We start from the raw sequence: 20,888 nt of genomic DNA on the forward strand, positions 1-20,888 counted from the left end.
AACTTTTGGAACCAATTAATCCTCAAAGTATATATTTTCTTAGAAATCAAGATAAATTATAAATAAAAGATGTACATTTTTGTACTTCTATATCTATACGGATTTAAATTCATTGCTGTATGGACTTAGATCCAGTCTACATTGCGTGTGTGCGGATTTCGATTCAAAAGTGTACGGGTTTTGATTCAGACAAAAAACTGTGTACGGATTTCGATTCAAAACATGTTCTATTTAAACATATTTTTTTCGAGCTTCGGAGTGATTTTAATCATTTTGCTTGAAAACAGTGATAAAATATAAGTAGATCTACAAGTAAACATGTCAGTTTAAAGCAATATGTGATTTCTTGATTTTCTATTGACCGTCGAAGATTATCATATGCTTAGGTGTACGGATTTCGATCCAGCACGGTAGCAATCACTGCAAAAACTAAAGGTATAAAAGTGCTTAAAAGGGCCGAATGTCGTATACCACTCGACTCAATTCGACGAGCTGAGCATTTTCTGCATGAGTGTGTGTAACGCTCTCCCAATCTCACTTGATTTTCTCAGAGATGGCTGAATCGATTTCAATGAAATCAATTGCAAATGAAAGGTCTAGTTGTCCCATAAGACCCTATTGAATTTTATTGAAATCTGATTACTAGTTTAGAGGTTATGTATCAAAATGTAAAAATCACGAAACATCAATATCTCAGAAACTACACAACCGATTTGAACAAAACTGGTTTCAAATGAACGGGCTATCAAAAAACCCTCAACTTTTGAATTTTATGAAGATTGAACATATGGTTCAGAAGTTACAGAAAGAAACGTGTTCTGGAGACTGTTCAATCTCACTCATGTTTCTCAGAGATGGCTGGACCGATTTTCATAAAATCAGTGTCATATGGAAAGTCTTGTTGCCCCATAAGACCTTAATGATTTTTTTTGCGAACGGATTATTACTTTTCCTGTTATGTTTGAAATGACTACTTGGGCTCACTCACTTTTCTCAGAGATGGTTGACCCGATTTCCACAGAATTAGTATCAAATGAAAGGTCTAGCTGCCTCATAACACCCTATTGAATTTTGCTGTAATCGGAATGTAACTTCGTCTGTAATGTATCGAAATGTGAAAATCACTAAACTTCATTATCTTAGTAACTACACAACAGATTTGAACAATATTGATATCGAATGAACGAGATAGTTAAGGGTTAACTGATGAATTATGATTGAACACGTGGTTTCAAAGTTTGGCTTCCCCATACGTTCCCTTTTCATTTGATTGTAATCCAACTTAAGCAACCGTTATGTTTTAATTTGTAAAACAACGAAAGTCTATTATCTCAAGTATTACACGACTTATTTGAACATAACTAGTGTCATACAAAGGAGTCATTTCTCAAACTTACAAATAACAAACTTCATAAAAATTTGATATACTGTTCAAAAGTTTTGTAAAGAAAAGAAATTCAAAGACTATTCAACACTATAGAGCAAGATCGCGCCAAATCACCGATGGTCGAATATCGACCATTTTTTATTTGAATGAAACTTTGCACACGTATTTGGCTCAGCAAACTGAGCATTTTCCACAGATGGAGCGATTTTTTACACCCATGAGTTAGAATAAAAGGGCGTATGCCTTTTGGCATAGGTTCTTTCTTAACTTGTCCGTGGTTCTCCAGCAAAAACTATACGTTCATTGGAAAGCTTGATCAAAAATATACAGTTCATTCTTTGAGATTAAAACGATTGGAAAAATAACTCAGGCGCTGTACCTTAGCTTACCTACACGTATGTTTGTCGTGCAGCACTACCTACTTGTTTACTAATAACAACTGTTTGTAAAGTAAGCTACCTACCTCCTGGGTAACCTATAATATCTGTTTCCGTATATAAATACGATTGCACTTCTCTCGAAGTGTTAGTAACAGTTTGCATTTTGTGAAGATGAATAAAGTGGAAATTGAATACACCAAGCCCAAATGCTGTAAACCCTTTCCTGATCATTGAGGCTCATCAAGCTTATGCAAATTAAACGAAAACGTTATTGCAAAATTAAAAATACTGAACAGTCAAGCTCATTTTAATACGTCTTTATCAATTTGTGATTCGTGTAGATTATATTGTATCAAAGTGAAAGATGAATTTGATCTCGAAGAGCATCCACACAACTCATTCATGGAACCATCAACATCAGGATGTGGAAGAAACATTCTAACGACGGAGTTGCAACCATCTGCATCTGAACACGAATTGGCGGAGATACCATCCACTACAACAATCCACAGTGGTCCAGATCGTCGATTTAGCGGTATTTAATTTTTTGTACAAAAACAGCTGTTGTTAGGTTAATAGTATATCTGAAAGATATTTTGTGTTTAAAAAGGCGCTTCTTTTAGAAAATAAAAATTAGGGTGGCTCCATTTTTATCAAAAATAGCAAAACTAACTTTTTTGCTGATAAAGATACGGTTCTTTTTTGTTCAGAGGAGTTGTAGATCCATTTATTCTAAACAACTTTGCCGAAAAAAGCTAGTCTCTATCTTGCATAGTTTTCACGGTATGATGAATTTAATATAGCAAGTTAGGGTGTCGCTGAAAAATCTAGTTTTTTCGATGTAACTTTTTTATTTTTGATTCTATTAAAACTTGGTCTTCTAACCGTTTTTAGGTCTTTTGAGGTGCATACTTTCTCTGAATACTAGAAAGCGCTATCTCATTCACAAGAAAAGTTATTAGGTTTTTCGCTTTCAAAATACGCTCTTTTTAAATGTTTGTATCTACTTAAATAGCAAACACAAACTAAAACTATTGATTGCGTTTGAAAGGTCGTACTTTTCTGTATATAATATATAAAATCTGGCGGGTGGATATTTTTCTATCTCAAATAAATCCAATTTGAACTTTGCGGTTTTGGTTGGATTTCGATCGGTCTATATCACTGAACCCAAACGTAAGATTATAATAAATAAGGTGTTTTTTAAAAGTTTTATGACTCATGAAATCTGTTTACATAGAAGTTTGCAACACTCAACAGTATATTTTTATGTTCTGTTTGTGTTGTGTTTTCAGCATGGTGTGCATTACTGCAGCACTAAATGCAATGTGTTTTCTGATTTCTTCTGGCGTAAACGGTTTGAATTTGAATTTGTTTCGTGCTTCCTGTGCCTCGTCGTTGCACAGTCCAATTGATAGAAGCGTACCTTTGTAATTTTACGACAATATAAAAAAAAACGAGATCTAACAGTTTCACAGAGGCTAAAATATGTTCATCATCATAGCGTATGTTCGATTTTCTCAGTATATGTTTCAAACTCCCATTTTATTTTTGATTAACGTTAGGATTACGTAGAAACTCTTAAATATTTCTTCATTGAGGCTTGTGATCTCTGATACTTATCCATATATATTGACAAATCTGCGAGCTAAATTCTGTTATTCTCATCATCATATAGAAGCTCACTTATTCACTTTCAACGCATTCCGAATGGCGATTTCTCGTGCTTCAGAAACTAGGTTGTCGCAACTCACCACAATGATTTAGCCATAGTTAAACGAGAGCTTACTTTCGCCAAGAGTTGTATGAAGCGAATGTAGGCGTGCGAGGGTGACATCCTAAATTTGTATTTTTCAGGATCATCAACGTCACGATCGCTTTTTAATGTTCTTCCTTAACGATGACGTATATAAAAAGCTTGTGAATTTATTTTAGTGAAATAATTCACCACTTTGTCTCCTTCATGTAGGAAGCCATTTTCGATGTAACTTAAATGCTGTCAATAAAAGTAGGGTGAAGTTTTTTATTTTTCGAGATGATTCTGCTAATTTCCTGGGTTGTTTCGTGTTTGAAAAACCATTTTTGGTAAACGTAGCAGAGTTAAAGCTTGCATATAATGCAATACTTCTACTGTTAAAACACATGTAGAATATAAGATATTAGGAACGAATGAACGCCTCGGTTAAAATCCCTTGAACAAAAAAAATATATATATAAAAATATACTGTTGCCTGTTTTTTTATGAAAAAGGCTTTCATGAATCATGCTATTTAAGTAGATACAAACATTTGAAAAGAGCGTATTTTGAAAGCGAAAAACCTAATAACTTTTCTTGTGAGAGAGATAGCGCTTTCCAGTATTCAGAGAAAGTATGCACCTCAAAAGACCTAAAAACTGTTAGAAGACCAAGTTTTAATAGAATCAAAAATAAAAAAGTTACATCGAAAAACTCGATTTTTCAGCGACACCCTAACCTGCTAGATTAAATTCATCATACCGTGAAAACTATGCAAGATAGAGACTAGCTTTCTTCGGCAAAGTTGTTTAGAATAAATGGATCTACAACTCCTCTGAACTAAAAAGAAAAATTTACTGCGCCCGAATGCTCGAGGGAAGATAAAGTAAGAATACTTTCAGTTCTACCGAAATCTTGGAACCAACAAACGATAACAGAACAGTTTGAAACAACGGAATACATTGTGAAACAGGCTCGGCGCATATCAGAGGTTAGTGGAGTACTGGCTATTCCTGATGTGAGGCTTGGACATGGATTGCCCCTGGAAGTGAAAAACGAGGTATTGCAGTTTTATGACAGTGACCAGGTCAGTAGAGCCATGCCAGGGCAAAGGGATTACGTTTCAGTGAGAAAAGGTGGTAAGCGACAGCATGTGCAAAAGCGACTCCTAATGAATTCAATTCGTGAGGCTTACGCTTATTTTAAAGATATCAGCAAAACTGATATTGGGTTGACTTCTTTTAGAGCTTTGAAACCTAAGCACTGTAAATTGCTTGGAAGCTCAGTATCTCATAATATTTGTGTTTGTACTATTCACGAGAATACTGAATTGATGATACACAGTCTAAAGAAATATTCATTCCAAAATGATTCTAAATTTTACTTTGAACAACTATTATGTAGCTAAACTACACGATCCAAATATTGTTATCTCCGCAAATGTGAACATTGCCCAAGCCGTTTAGATTTTGAAAACAGTTTTTTCAAAGAACTTGAGGAACGTTGTGTGAGTGAAATACCTTTCGAACAGTGTATTGCAACAGATCGATGTAATATGAGCAGGCTTCTTCCGTTCTCTTGATTTTTGCCCAAATTTCCTTTTCTACCTACCAAACCCCTTGGAGAACTAGACTTTCTCTCACACAGAGTGAGTAATTATCCACATTTAGGCGTAAAGTATTTCAGTCGCAGAGTTCCTTTTCACTCTTTATCATCACGTGTTAGGGATAAACCTTTATTTGCGCTCTCAGTTTAAGAGTGAGTAGTTTTCGTTAGCGTCTCCTTTACTAGAAGAGAAGTTGGCCAAATATCAAAACATTTAGGTTCATATTGAAGCCACATCCTAACCGTTTTCGAATTTAATATTATAGGAAGATTCACAACTCACCATGGGTGCGTATTCTGCAGAAAGCTCGATTTTATACTGTTTTTGCCGCACCCCAGAGCGATGAGAACGGTAACGCAATGCTCAGTTGGTCGCCGAGCAATTTATTTCATTTTTCTTGCGTGCGCGGATGCTCTGTCAAATTAGGAGCGTTTTTTCGTCAGAGAAACTATTACTCTGCGCTCTCTCTACAGCAGATGGTGTGATGCACATTGAATGTAAGCTCGCAGTTGTTAAGAGGGAAGAAAACTGTTTCTCTTCAAGATAAAGATGAGCAAAACAAAGCCTGAATATGAGCCGTTGCGAACCAGAGTGGTCTATGTGCCATCGAGCAAATTGTTCAGGAGAAGCAAATTTCGAAAAATCTCTGAATGAAATTCTGTTCAACGGATTCTTTCAAACAAAGTGTTCTAATATAAAGGTTATGAAGTGGTTTAACATTGGGATACATAAAATTAACAGTTTCTTTGCGAAATCGGTGATTTTGTCTCACCAATGTACATAGACCACTCTGACCTCATATATGTATATATTCACTCGATTCGTTTCGGAACAGAGTGGTCTATGTACACAAACCCGGTAAATTACAAAGAAAATGACGGTAAATCGTATAAAATGGCTAGTGTCACATGTTATATGATACATATAGCATGTCACATGTAAGATGTCACGTGTTACATCACATGTAACACAAGATATTACATATTACATAATATTTTACATGTTACATTTTTCGTGTTACATTACGTGTAACATGTTACATATTACGTGTGACATGTACAAAACAAGTGGCATGTTCCTTATCACATGTAATGTGCTACATGTTACGTGTTACATGATAGTATTACATCGATTTATGTACATAGACCACTCTGTTCCGAAACAAAACGGCCATTCTGTTTCGGACAAATTTTCAAGAAGCTTTAAAATTCGATTTTCCGAAATTTTCTTAATCTCCCAACTTCAGCTTCTTGAGTAGATGCGGTTTATGCAAAAAACTCATTTTCGAAAAAAATGGTCTTTAGACCACTCCGTTCCGCAACGGCTCATATAGAGACACTAGTGAAACCAATTGATAAATTTGTATCTTATTTTTGTGAAAAGTTGGAAAAGTTGATTACCCACGATTACATAAAAACTCAACAGTCGACTTACATGAGAGGAGCAAAAAATAATTTAAAAGATGGTGAAGTTGTTATAGTGTGTGATTTCTCAGAAAACTATTCATTTGTTCTTCAAGATGCCGCTCAAAGTAGTTATTGGAATAATAGTCAAGCCACCATTCATCCCTTCGTTGTTTACTATTCAGAATCTGGAACACTTAAGAATATCAGCTTCATCAATGTTGTAGTTTGACCGTCAACCAGTTCGGACGTGTTTCTTAGTCGCTCCCGGCTTGTATGAGTCAGTTTATACTCATTTTGTTTGCGCGAAGTTTATTCTAATCGGTAGTGTTTTATTTTGTTTATGCCAAACATGAGCGAACGTTGCGAAGTTTGTTTTGACTCCGAAGAGCTGTGGTCGTGCGTTGGGTGCAGTCGTAAATTTCACCCCTCCTGTGTGGGGTTACCGTCTAACCGTGGCTCAAATCGCGTTACAAGAGCTGCTGACAAAAGAACTGCTGACACAACATCAAACAAAAGAACTGCCGACCTCACATCATACCTGCTACCATGCTGCGGCCCATGCCAAACTTATGTAACGATGACGTTTGAGTTGAAAGAGCTGACCGAACAGCAAAAGCAACTGGTGAAACAGATAGATGCAAACACACAGGTGGTGCATAAATTCAAACTCCAATATTCAAACCAGCCGGACCAATCGTATACTGCAACGGAGGATATAAATAATCATGAAACGCTGCTCAATAATCTAAAGCATGAGTTAGCCACCATCAACAAGAACCATAGCATATCGGGGGCACTTTCTTCACTAAAGAATCATTTAACGTCGCTGGTTGACCTTACTTCGATTAAATTGCGACAAGAATTAAAAAACGAAATAAGTCAGCTTGGCAAACAAAGCCCTCAGGAAGATCCAAATATCAAGCTCAATATTTTGGACGAGCTGAAATCGTTATCTACCAAATTTGACACAACACAGAAAAAAGCTCAGCTTTCCACCTCGCCAGTTTCACAGAATGATTGTGATCACTCGGGATGGCGTTTAATTGGATCAACAAAGCGTTGGAAAGCTGACTGGCGATCCTTTGACGAAAAGACGAAGCGTCGTGAAGAACAGGACAGAATACGATTCAGAGCATGGCGAAATAGGCAAAAACGTTCACGACAACGAAGTCGAGCATCTAGAAGCAGCAATTTACCGAACAGAAATCACGTCTATGGCAACAATAACAACAACAACAACAACTATCATAGAGGACAGAACAACAACTTCAAGACCAATAGTAACCGTAGATATACCAACCCCAACCGTCACGTCAACAACAGTTTTTTGAATAATCACAATAGTCCCAACTACAACATGGTCAACAGACAACAGAATAACGGTACCAACTCTCACAATGATCGACAACACACCAACTCTAATCGTTTCCATGCAAATCAACTGCTACCACCTGACAGAGTGCTTCTTGCAGCAGCGAAAGACCGTTTCTCCAGACCTCAAGCTAACTTGATTCCTACGATTCAATTTCAAAGAGGCGAAACTCTAAACTCATACCCGGCGAACGACGCGTTTCCACTTTCTCAACCCCAAATGATCAGCGAACATGGACACCTTACTACTTCACAATGCATTGCGTGCTCATCTAGGCACTCGTGTCTTCAACGCTCACTCGACTCACTCATCAGAGGACCGTTGCTGGCGATAATTTTGTTCAACCTAGAGATGTAGGAAATGACACGACCTGCTCTGCTCTGGTAAACACTTCTGTTAATAATGACTCTCATTCTTTAGCTTCTACACTCGAACACCCTACCACTACCGAGATCTCAGTATATTGTCAAAATTTTAACCGCATGCGAGGCGCTCACAAAATTAACGAAATTCAAAGAAATGTACTATCCTGTTCATTTTCTGTTATTTTAGCAACCGAAACCAGCTGGGATGAGGGTGTTCGCAGCGAAGAAGTCTTCGGTTGCCGATATAATGTCTATAGAAATCACCAATGTACATAGACCACTCTGACCTCATATATATATTCACTCGATTCGTTTCGGAACAGAGTGGTCTATGTACACAAACCCGGTAAATTACAAAGAAAATGACGGTAAATCGTATAAAATGGCTAGTGTCACATGTTATATGATACATATAGCATATCACATGTAAGATGTCACGTGTTACATCACATGTAACACAAGATATTACATATTACATAATATTTTACATGTTACATTTTTCGTGTTACATTACGTGTAACATGTTACATATTACGTGTGACATGTACAAAACAAGTGGCATGTTCCTTATCACATGTAATATGCTACATGTTACGTGTTACATGATAGTAATACATCGATTTATGTACATAGACCACTCTGTTCCGAAACAAAACGGCCATTCTGTTTCGGACAAATTTTCAAGAAGCTTTAAAATTCGATTTTCCGAAATTTTCTTAATCTCCCAACTTCAGCTTCTTGAGTAGATGCGGTTTATGCAAAAAACTCATTTTCGAAAAAAATGGTCTTTAGACCACTCCGTTCCGCAACGGCTCATATAGAGACACTAGTGAAACCAATTGATAAATTTGTATCTTATTTTTGTGAAAAGTTGGAAAAGTTGATTACCCACGATTACATAAAAACTCAACAGTCGACTTACATGAGAGAAGCAAAAAATAATTTAAAAGATGGTGAAGTTGTTATAGTGTGTGATTTCTCAGAAAACTATTCATTTGTTCTTCAAGATGCCGCTCAAAGTAGTTATTGGAATAATAGTCAAGCCACCATTCATCCCTTCGTTGTTTACTATTCAGAATCTGGAACACTTAAGAATATCAGCTTCATCAATGTTGTAGTTTGACCGTCAACCAGTTCGGACGTGTTTCTTAGTCGCTCCCGGCGTGTATGAGTCAGTTTATACTCATTTTGTTTGCGCGAAGTTTATTCTAATCGGTAGTGTTTTATTTTGTTTATGCCAAACATGAGCGAACGTTGCGAAGTTTGTTTTGACTCCGAAGAGCTGTGGTCGTGCGTTGGGTGCAGTCGTAAATTTCACCCCTCCTGTGTGGGGTTACCGTCTAACCGTGGCTCAAATCGCGTTACAAGAGCTGCTGACAAAAGAACTGCTGACACAACATCAAACAAAAGAACTGCCGACCTCACATCATACCTGCTACCATGCTGCGGCCCATGCCAAACTTATGTAACGATGACGTTTGAGTTGAAAGAGCTGACCGAACAGCAAAAGCAACTGGTGAAACAGATAGATGCAAACACACAGGTGGTGCATAAATTCAAACTCCAATATTCAAACCAGCCGGACCAATCGTATACTGCAACGGAGGATATAAATAATCATGAAACGCTGCTCAATAATCTAAAGCATGAGTTAGCCACCATCAACAAGAACCATAGCATATCGGGGCACTTTCTTCACTAAAGAATCATTTAACGTCGCTGGTTGACCTTACTTCGATTAAATTGCGACAAGAATTAAAAAACGAAATAAGTCAGCTTGGCAAACAAAGCCCTCAGGAAGATCCAAATATCAAGCTCAATATTTTGGACGAGCTGAAATCGTTATCTACCAAATTTGACACAATACAGAAAAAAGCTCAGCTTTCCACCTCGCCAGTTTCACAGAATGATTGTGATCACTCGGGATGGCGTTTAATTGGATCAACAAAGCGTTGGAAAGCTGACTGGCGATCCTTTGACGAAAAGACGAAGCGTCGTGAAGAACAGGACAGAATACGATTCAGAGCATGGCGAAATAGGCAAAAACGTTCACGACAACGAAGTCGAGCATCTAGAAGCAGCAATTTACCGAACAGAAATCACGTCTATGGCAACAATAACAACAACAACAACAACTATCATAGAGGACAGAACAACAACTTCAAGACCAATAGTAACCGTAGATATACCAACCCCAACCGTCACGTCAACAACAGTTTTTTGAATAATCACAATAGTCCCAACTACAACATGGTCAACAGACAACAGAATAACGGTACCAACTCTCACAATGATCGACAACACACCAACTCTAATCGTTTCCATGCAAATCAACTGCTACCACCTGACAGAGTGCTTCTTGCAGCAGCGAAAGACCATTTCTCCAGACCTCAAGCTAACTTGATTCCTACGATTCAATTTCAAAGAGGCGAAACTCTAAACTCATACCCGGCGAACGACGCGTTTCCACTTTCTCAACCCCAAATGATCAGCGAACATGGACACCTTCCTACTTCACAATGCATTGCGTGCTCATCTAGGCACTCGTGTCTCCAACGCTCACTCGACTCACTCATCAGAGGACCGTTGCTGGCGATAATTTTGTTCAACCTAGAGATGTAGGAAATGACGCGACCTGCTCTGCTCTGGTAAACACTTCTGTTAATAATGACTCTCATTCTTTAGCTTCTACACTCGAACACCCTACCACTACCGAGATCTCAGTATATTGTCAAAATTTTAACCGCATGCGAGGCGCTCACAAAATTAACGAAATTCAAAGAAATGTACTATCCTGTTCATTTTCTGTTATTTTAGCAACCGAAACCAGCTGGGATGAGGGTGTTCGCAGCGAAGAAGTCTTCGGTTGCCGATATAATGTCTATAGAAATCACCAATGTACATAGACCACTCTGACCTCATATATATATTCACTCGATTCGTTTCGGAACAGAGTGGTCTATGTACACAAACCCGGTAAATTACAAAGAAAATGACGGTAAATCGTATAAAATGGCTAGTGTCACATGTTATATGATACATATAGCATGTCACATGTAAGATGTCACGTGTTACATCACATGTAACACAAGATATTACATATTACATAATATTTTACATGTTACATTTTTCGTGTTACATTACGTGTAACATGTTACATATTACGTGTGACATGTACAAAACAAGTGGCATGTTCCTTATCACATGTAATATGCTACATGTTACGTGTTACATGATAGTATTACATCGATTTATGTACATAGACCACTCTGTTCCGAAACAAAACGGCCATTCTGTTTCGGACAAATTTTCAAGAAGCTTTAAAATTCGATTTTCCGAAATTTTCTTAATCTCCCAACTTCAGCTTCTTGAGTAGATGCGGTTTATGCAAAAAACTCATTTTCGAAAAAAATGGTCTTTAGACCACTCCGTTCCGCAACGGCTCATATAGAGACACTAGTGAAACCAATTGATGAATTTGTATCTTATTTTTGTGAAAAGTTGGAAAAGTTGATTACCCACGATTACATAAAAACTCAACAGTCGACTTACATGAGAGAAGCAAAAAATAATTTAAAAGATGGTGAAGTTGTTATAGTGTGTGATTTCTCAGAAAACTATTCATTTGTTCTTCAAGATGCCGCTCAAAGTAGTTATTGGAATAATAGTCAAGCCACCATTCATCCCTTCGTTGTTTACTATTCAGAATCTGGAACACTTAAGAATATCAGCTTCATCAATGTTGTAGTTTGACCGTCAACCAGGTCGGACGTGTTTCTTAGTCGCTCCCGGCGTGTATGAGTCAGTTTATACTCATTTTGTTTGCGCGAAGTTTATTCTAATCGGTAGTGTTTTATTTTGTTTATGCCAAACATGAGCGAACGTTGCGAAGTTTGTTTTGACTCCGAAGAGCTGTGGTCGTGCGTTGGGTGCAGTCGTAAATTTCACCCCTCCTGTGTGGGGTTAGCGTCTAACCGTGGCTCAAATCGCGTTACAAGAGCTGCTGACAAAAGAACTGCTGACACAACATCAAACAAAAGAATTGCCGACCCCACATCATACCTGCTACCATGCTGCGGCCCATGCCAAACTTATGTAACGATGACGTTTGAGTTGAAAGAGCTGACCGAACAGCAAAAGCAACTGGTGAAACAGATAGATGCAAACACACAGGTGGTGCATAAATTCAAACTCCAATATTCAAACCAGCCGGACCAATCGTATACTGCAACGGAGGATATAAATAATCATGAAACGCTGCTCAATAATCTAAAGCATGAGTTAGCCACCATCAACAAGAACCATAGCATATCGGGGGCACTTTCTTCACTAAAGAATCATTTAACGTCGCTGGTTGACCTTACTTCGATTAAATTGCGACAAGAATTAAAAAACGAAATAAGTCAGCTTGGCAAACAAAGCCCTCAGGAAGATCCAAATATCAAGCTCAATATTTTGGACGAGCTGAAATCGTTATCTACCAAATTTGACACAATACAGAAAAAAGCTCAGCTTTCCACCTCGCCAGTTTCACAGAATGATTGTGATCACTCGGAATGGCGTTTAATTGGATCAACAAAGCGTTGGAAAGCTGACTGGCGATCCTTTGACGAAAAGACGAAGCGTCGTGAAGAACAGGACAGAATACGATTCAGAGCATGGCGAAATAGGCAAAAACGTTCACGACAACGAAGTCGAGCATCTAGAAGCAGCAATTTACCGAACAGAAATCACGTCTATGGCAACAATAACAACAACAACAACAACTATCATAGAGGACAGAACAACAACTTCAAGACCAATAGTAACCGTAGATATACCAACCCCAACCGTCACGTCAACAACAGTTTTTTGAATAATCACAATAGTCCCAACTACAACATGGTCAACAGACAACAGAATAACGGTACCAACTCTCACAATGATCGACAACACACCAACTCTAATCGTTTCCATGCAAATCAACTGCTACCACCTGACAGAGTGCTTCTTGCAGCAGCGAAAGACCGTTTCTCCAGACCTCAAGCTAACTTGATTCCTACGATTCAATTTCAAAGAGGCGAAACTCTAAACTCATACCCGGCGAACGACGCGTTTCCACTTTCTCAACCCCAAATGATCAGCGAACATGGACACTTTCCTACTTCACAATGCATTGCGTGCTCATCTAGGCACTCGTGTCTTCAACGCTCACTCGACTCACTCATCAGAGGACCGTTGCTGGCGATAATTTTGTTCAACCTAGAGATGTAGGAAATGACGCGACCTGCTCTGCTCTGGTAAACACTTCTGTTAATAATGACTCTCATTCTTTAGCTTCTACACTCGAACACCCTACCACTACCGAGATCTCAGTATATTGTCAAAATTTTAACCGCATGCGAGGCGCTCACAAAATTAACGAAATTCAAAGAAATGTACTATCCTGTTCATTTTCTGTTATTTTAGCAACCGAAACCAGCTGGCATGAGGGTGTTCGCAGCGAAGAAGTCTTCGGTTGCCGATATAATGTCTATAGAAATGATCGTAACTATCAACTATCTAAAATGAAATCCGGTGTTGGTGTTTTAATTGCGGTGTCAATAGACTTTAATTCAGTGCTTATCGACACCTTTCAGTTTAAAGAGTTCGAACATGTTTGGGTTAAAGCAGAACTAGCAGGAGAGACATACGTATTTGTCTCTGTCTATTTCCCTCCAAATAATGCGCGGAAAGAAATTTTTGAAAAGTTTTTTCATGATGTTGAAAATATAGCATCTAACCTATTACCTGAAGTAAAACTCCACATATATGGTGATTTCAATCAACGCAACATTGATTTTATTCCGGACATCGATAACCATAGTATTTTACTTCCAATTACTGGCGAAAATGAAACGCTGCAACTTCTTTTTGATAAAACCTCTAGTCTTGGCCTTAATCAAATAAATCACGTGAAAAATGGACAAAATTGTTATCTTGATCTGTTAATGTCCAACATTAGTGAAGACTTGTGTGTGACGAATTCGTTACAACCATTATGGAAAAACGAAGTTTATCATACAGCAATAGAGTTTTCTTTATTTGTGCATGTGAATAAAAGGCCTGATGAATACGAATTCGAAGATGTTTTTGACTTTCAGTCAGCAAACTATGATGAATTAAAACATAAACTAAATGGTATCAACTGGCAAGTTGTATTGTGTGAAGATGGAAACGTCGATTCGGCTATAGAAAATTTTTATAAAATATTATCTGATTTATTTATTAGCGACATTCCATTGAAAAGAATAAGACGTCATGGCAATTCCAAATACCCAGTCTGGTACAATAGACAAATTAAAAACTTAAAAAATCGCAATCAAAAAGGATACAAAAAATACTAAACTCATAATAATCGTGATGCATTAACAACTTATCTTAACATTTGCGGCGAATTAAACGATGCCATTAGTAACGCGTTAAGAGAGTTCACACTAAAAACTGAGCTTGAAATCAAATCTTGTCCAAAAAATTTTTTCAAATATGTTAAATCAAAGTTAAAATCTGAAAATTTTCCTTCAAAAATGCAACTACATGACAAAGTTGAAGAGAACCCGGCAGACATCTCTGATCTATTTGCTGATTTTTTTCAACAAAATTATACAACTTTCTCAGAATCTGATCGTGATTATACATTCTTCATTAACTTTCCTGAGTTTTCCAACTATTTCAATATTGGACATGTCAGCGCACGCGAAATTGAAGATACTTTAAAAGCTCTGGATGCATCTAAAGGTCCGGGACCTGACGGAATTCCGCCAGCATTTATGAAACATTTAGCTAAAGAGCTAACTTCCCCACTGTTCATGGTTTTCAATATGTCGCTGGAATCCGGTTGCTTCCCGAAGTTCTGGAAAAATTCATATCTAGTGCCTGTGTTCAAATCTGGTAAAAAATCCGACATTAGCAACTATCGAGGCATTGCCATTCTTTCTTGCATACCTAAGCTTTTTGAAGCAATAATAAACAAAAAGTTATTCCACCAAATAAAAAATAGAATTACTCCAACGCAACACGTTTTTTTTTTCAAAGGTCGCTCAACAACAACTAACTTAATCGAGTTTATTAACTTCTCTCTGAACGCAATGGATAAAGGAAATTATGTTGAAACCTTATATACTGATTTCAGTAAAGCTTTCGATCGAATTGATATACCCCTGCTTCTCTTCAAGTTACGAAACATTGGAATTCAACCACAATTACTCAAATGGATTGAATCGTATCTGACAGATCGTCAACAAACAGTCAAATTTAAAGGCGTACTATCGAAACCTATTCAGGTAACCTCGGGAGTTCCTCAAGGCTCTCACTTGGGCCCTCTACTATTTATATTATTTGTAAACGACATCTCCTTTGTTCTAAAACATGTAAAACTCTTATTTATGCCGACGACAAAAAACTTTTCATTGAAATTAAAAACGCTGATGATGTAAACATGTTTCGTAACGAGATAAAATATTTTTATATTTGGTGTAAAAAAAGCCTTCTTCAGCTAAACGTAAAAAAATGTAGTTCGATGGCTTTTGGAAGAGAAAGAAACATACCAAGCATTATTATTTCCCTAGGAGATCAGGTAGTAGAGAAATGTGAACGAGTTGGGGACTTGGGAGTCATACTCGACTCAAAATTAACATTCACTGATCATTACAGTACAATTATCAATAAGGCTAGTAACATGCTCAGTTTTATAAAACGTTTCTGCTATAATTTCCAAGATCCATACACAATAAAAACACTATATAATTCCTATGTCAGGTTACTTTTAGAATACTGTAGCATTGTATGGTCTCCGTTTTCACATGTAGACATAATAGAATCAGTACAAAAACAATTCCTGTTATATGCACTTCGTAATCTACGATGGACGTCATTTCCCCTACCATCATATGACGAACGCTGCAGACTTATTGACATCCAATCATTAAAAGCCCGTCGTGAATTCGCAATGATGCCATTTGTTAACGATATCGTATCTCAGCGTGTCGACTCACCCGAAATATTATCAAAACTCAATTTTATGTACCTTCTAGAAATTTACGATCGCGGACTTTGTTTTCTTTAAATCATCAACGAAACAATTATGCTCAATACGGGCCTATTAATCAAATGATGTTAGTGTATAACCAACACTGTGAAGCAATTGATTTTTCTATGTCGAGAACTAAATTAAAACAATATTTCAATTCAACGCGCAATTTAAATCGGTAGAATACATTCATTGTAATAATCTGCAAGTAAAGAAACCATTATTCAATTATGTATAAACTCTTTTTTTTTTCTCTTCCACTAGTATAAATAACATATAGCATGTAAGTTAGTTATAAACATATGTAGTCTACTTTGTTTGACGAAATAAATAAAAAAATAAACTTAAACTCATCATAATATCGGAAGTACTCCATCATGATACTGTTGCGGTTCAGGTGTTCATTGACAAATTAATGAGAAACTTTGCAAGTCTTTGCAAGTTCAAAACAAGATATAACGTTGATGCAAAGTGGCATTTTTTTGCGACTTCTCATGGTGAAGGCCCATGCGATGCAATTGGTGGCACATTAAAACGAATGGCAAGAAATGCAAGTTTAGCTAAAGAACATGAACATCCCATTACAAGCGCAAAAGAATTGTATGATTGGGCTAATCAGAAAAGCAATGAAAATTCATCAAAAATGTCATTTAGTTGGGTTTTATATGAAGAATATGAACAAGGAGTAACAGAATGGAGCAATATTTTCAAAAAATCTAAAATAATAGCTGACACACAAAAGTATCACTCGTTTGTTCCGATTTCAGAAAATAAGATACAAACGAAGCTGTTTTCAAAAGATGACGAATCATTGACTTATGATGTATATAAAATATAAGGTGAAACTAGTTCTGTAAAGTATCTATGTCATAGAAAAATATGTTCCTAAGATAATAAAACTCGAAAATAAATATTTGATTCTTATATATATATTTATATCACTTAAAACATTCAACTCTTTTCTTGAGAACCGTTCGCCCAATCGTTTTGTTGTCAAAGAATGAATTGTATATTTTTAATCAAGCATTCCAATGAACGTATGGTTTTTGCTGGAGAACCATGGACAAATTAAGAAAAACGTGTATTTTCCTCAATATTAATAATTGTTCGAGCTTAAATTAGAAATAACTCGAAAACCAATGCCTTTAGAATGTTAACTACGAAGAGCTTTTTGATTTAAAATGACTCTCTGCATCTTTTAAAATCATCAGAATACAAATATTCTGAAAAATGTTTGAATTAGAATTTTCATAAAAAATTAGTCTACCATAAAAAAATTATTTTTCATTTCTCCACCCTGGACTTTTTTTTTAAAGTTGCGTATTTACGTCAAGTTTCTTAAAAAAAAAAACTTTTTTTTTAAATTGAAATTTAATGTTTATTTTTAATTTTTTTGGTCAAAAAAAATTTGTTTTGTACAGTGTATATTTTTTTTATGATGCATTTTTAATTCCCTGCAACTCATTCTCAGACAGTTTTTCTATACAACCAACGGTTTCTGGGCTACAATGCTTCGAATAAAACCTATGCCAAAAGATTAAAAAAAAAAATTAAAAATGCTAAGTTTGCTAAGCCAAATACGTGTGCAAAGTTTCATTCAAATCAAAAATGGTCGATTCAACTTTCGCGTATTTCCAGGCGATTTATAATGATTTTGCTCTATAGCTGCTTTGATCAATATATATGGCCTCAACATGATTTAAATGTGGTATCGTACTATTTGAACGTTCCCGGTATCGCTCGTGATTAAATTGTTCGAAATTAAGAGCCATTTCTTATATTTCGCTATTTCTGAAGCACTTACAACGTCAAATTTCATATTTTATACTTTAATTACAACATCAATATTTTAGAACCCAAAGAGTGAATATACCTTTTTGGATTTAAGCATTCAGGTAAATCTATTTTTACAAATAATAAGTTTGAATGAGAAAGGCTGGGTCTGACCGCTAGGTGGCAGGGCCGGCGTCACATTATTTTCCCGAGTAAGTAATGGAGGGGGATAATTCCGTGTGGGTAAGTACCCACAGAGACATTTTCCGAATGGGTACTACTACCCACACTACCCACATGAACCGCCGGCCCTGCTAGGTGGATTAATTCAGGGTTTTCAGCTACAAACCCACTCTTTTGCACTTTTTTCAATCCTGTTCGATTCTGAATTTTTCCATAATATTTTTTATTTTTGTGGGGTTGTTTTTGAATATTTTGCATGGTTCAGTTCAGCATTGCATTCAGTTTTTTGACTCACAGAGCCCATTAAAAATCACCAAAAAAATAATTTTAGATAAAACCCTACAAAACACAAATTAAAAAAATTTTGATCAAGAACAGAAATTTTCATTGCAAAGCGGGATTTACGACAAAAGTTTACATGCAAAAAGATACTTGATATCTTATCGGGGAGCTGATATATTGGCATTTTTATATGTGATGGAAAAATATGCATTTTAACAAATATGTTGAATAACTGCTCCACTTTGGGGGATAAAAAATAACAATGTTTAGAAAACAAATGCATTTTTAGATGCCTGATAACTTAGTAGAAGATTTAAAAATTCGAAAAAATTTGCGAAAAAAGTTAGAACGGAAATTTTGATTTTAAGTGCCTTCTATTTGAAAACTCAATGTTGCTCGTAATATATAAGATATAGATACATGATGTCTTCGATAAAGTTTCTTGTTTTATTATAACCTAAAACTTTGTCGAAGACACCGTGCTTCTATCTTATTCTGATTAAAAAGTAAATTTTTTTATCTCACTCATAGGTGGATTGATCACCCATCTTTCTACATTAAAAGATGCATTTTTGAATATCCTGAAACCCCTCCGAACATACCTTATGGCTGTAATCATCATTTGAATCACTATTTTGGAAATTATACGCACAAACGGCAAAATAAAACACTGTGCAATGGAGATATTGAGCTTGTTCAGTCCAACCTGTTCGAACTGAAGCGACAGAGTGGCAGCGAGCGAACGCTTTATATCCACTAATTGCGTCGCAGTAGGTAAACAGCGGTGTGAGATTCAGCCCCGCCCCTTTGTATACTTTAGCACTGCGGAATGATATAAAAGAGCAACAGATGCGGCAGCATTTATTAGTATTTTTCCAACCGCGATACGATAAACAGTAGAAAGCAGACAGTGAAAGGAGAACAATAGCAGCAATAATAGTAGCGGCAGCATTTTTTAGTATTTTTCCAACCGCGATACGATAAACAGTAGAAAGCAGACAGTGAAAGGAGAACAATAGCAGCAATAATAGTAGCTGCAGTAGCAGTAGCATCGGTGGGCAAAAGTTGCGTCACCGCGAAGAGCTTTAACGCGAAGAATTGATATTAAGAATAAGAAGAAGAGAAAAATGAATAAATTCGTGTAAACAGTAGTTCTGTGTTTGCACCCGACCGCCGAACATTCTGTCCTCCGTCTCCACCCGTAAGAGTTAATTGAAATTGAAGAGTTTTTTGAGAGTCTTTTTCAAGGCTCATATCTTCGAGTTTGATTGCTGCTAGCCAAGTGGGCTAGTCCAGGCCAATCACGTCGCGGCTTCATGATGCGAAGCCGATCAAAGGAGTCCGGCCAATCTAGTTGCCCTCCTGGGAAGGAACGAAAGGGTCCTGCTCCCATCCGGCTTGGTTCCCGCTGGGAACGCAAGCAACGTTTACCGACCGGCGCAGTCACAGTCCACTGCAGCCCCAACATATTTTTTGGTCCTTCGAACCGGATACTCAACCGTGAGCGTATTCGGTTCATCTTCTGATTCGTCACCCGGCGATTGCGAACTGTTACATCGGAGTGTGGGATGGATGTTGGAGGTCGGAGGCAAACACGTAGATTGAAAGTGAAACAACGCTAAAAACACTCAAAGAACTCATAAGTGAAAGTTAAACAATCAAAGAGACTAAAAGTGAAGTGTGAAAATGTCGACGTTGCATACGCCAGCCAAAACCAATAAGGGCAATGAAGAGGCATAAGCTGCATTGAATACGCTGGTCCACATGCGTGGAATGGCCCAAGGAAATGTCACTCGAATCAAGAACATCTTGGCTCGAGCCGAAGCGGATCAGACTGAACTAACTCCTGCTCAAGTAAAGGTCTATATCAAGAAGGTGGAAACCGCATACACCGAATATCACCAGTTACATCAGCAAGTTGTGGCCAGTCTTCCAATCAACAAACGAGAAGAGCAGGATGCAAAGTACTTGATTTTTGAAACGTTACATGAAGAGGTATCAACTCTTCTCGAAACCTGTCTCGGGAATCTGACAGCACCTCCACAGAATCAGCTTCAACAAATGGCCCCAGTCGCTGGGAATCAGCAACCGGTGGTAATCCAGCAGTCCCTTCCTCGTGCGATTCCTACGTTCGACGGAAGATACGAGAACTGGGAAAAATTTAAAATCATGTTTCGCGACGCCGTGGACCGTACCAACGAAGCACCACGCATAAAGCTGAACCATCTTGAGAAGGCTCTCGTTGGTGACGGGAACTACGAACACGCCTGGAAACTTTTAGAGGAGCGTTTCGAGGATAAAAGGCGAATGATCGACATTCACATCGCTGGCTTACTCGGAACAAAGAAAAAA

General features: G+C 37.2%; 1 protein-coding gene across 2 annotated transcripts in view; it reads left to right on the top strand.

The window, feature by feature from the left end:
* Positions 1-2,119: 2,119 nt before the first annotated feature.
* Positions 2,120-20,888, top strand: part of LOC129727650 (uncharacterized) — a 110,500-nt gene continuing 91,731 nt past the window's right edge. The window contains exons 1-2 of one of the 2 annotated variants that reach the window (XM_055685678.1): positions 2,120-2,302; positions 4,405-4,589. In XM_055685678.1, the coding sequence (XP_055541653.1) occupies positions 2,170-2,302; positions 4,405-4,589 (318 nt within the window). In that variant the 5' untranslated portion in view covers positions 2,120-2,169. The remainder of the gene's footprint in view (positions 2,303-4,404; positions 4,590-20,888) is intronic. The other variant, XM_055685667.1, reaches the window with a different exon arrangement.

Source organism: Wyeomyia smithii, chromosome 1 (genome assembly GCF_029784165.1).
Source record: "Wyeomyia smithii strain HCP4-BCI-WySm-NY-G18 chromosome 1, ASM2978416v1, whole genome shotgun sequence".
In the NCBI taxonomy this organism is placed as follows: Eukaryota; Metazoa; Arthropoda; class Insecta; order Diptera; family Culicidae; genus Wyeomyia; species Wyeomyia smithii.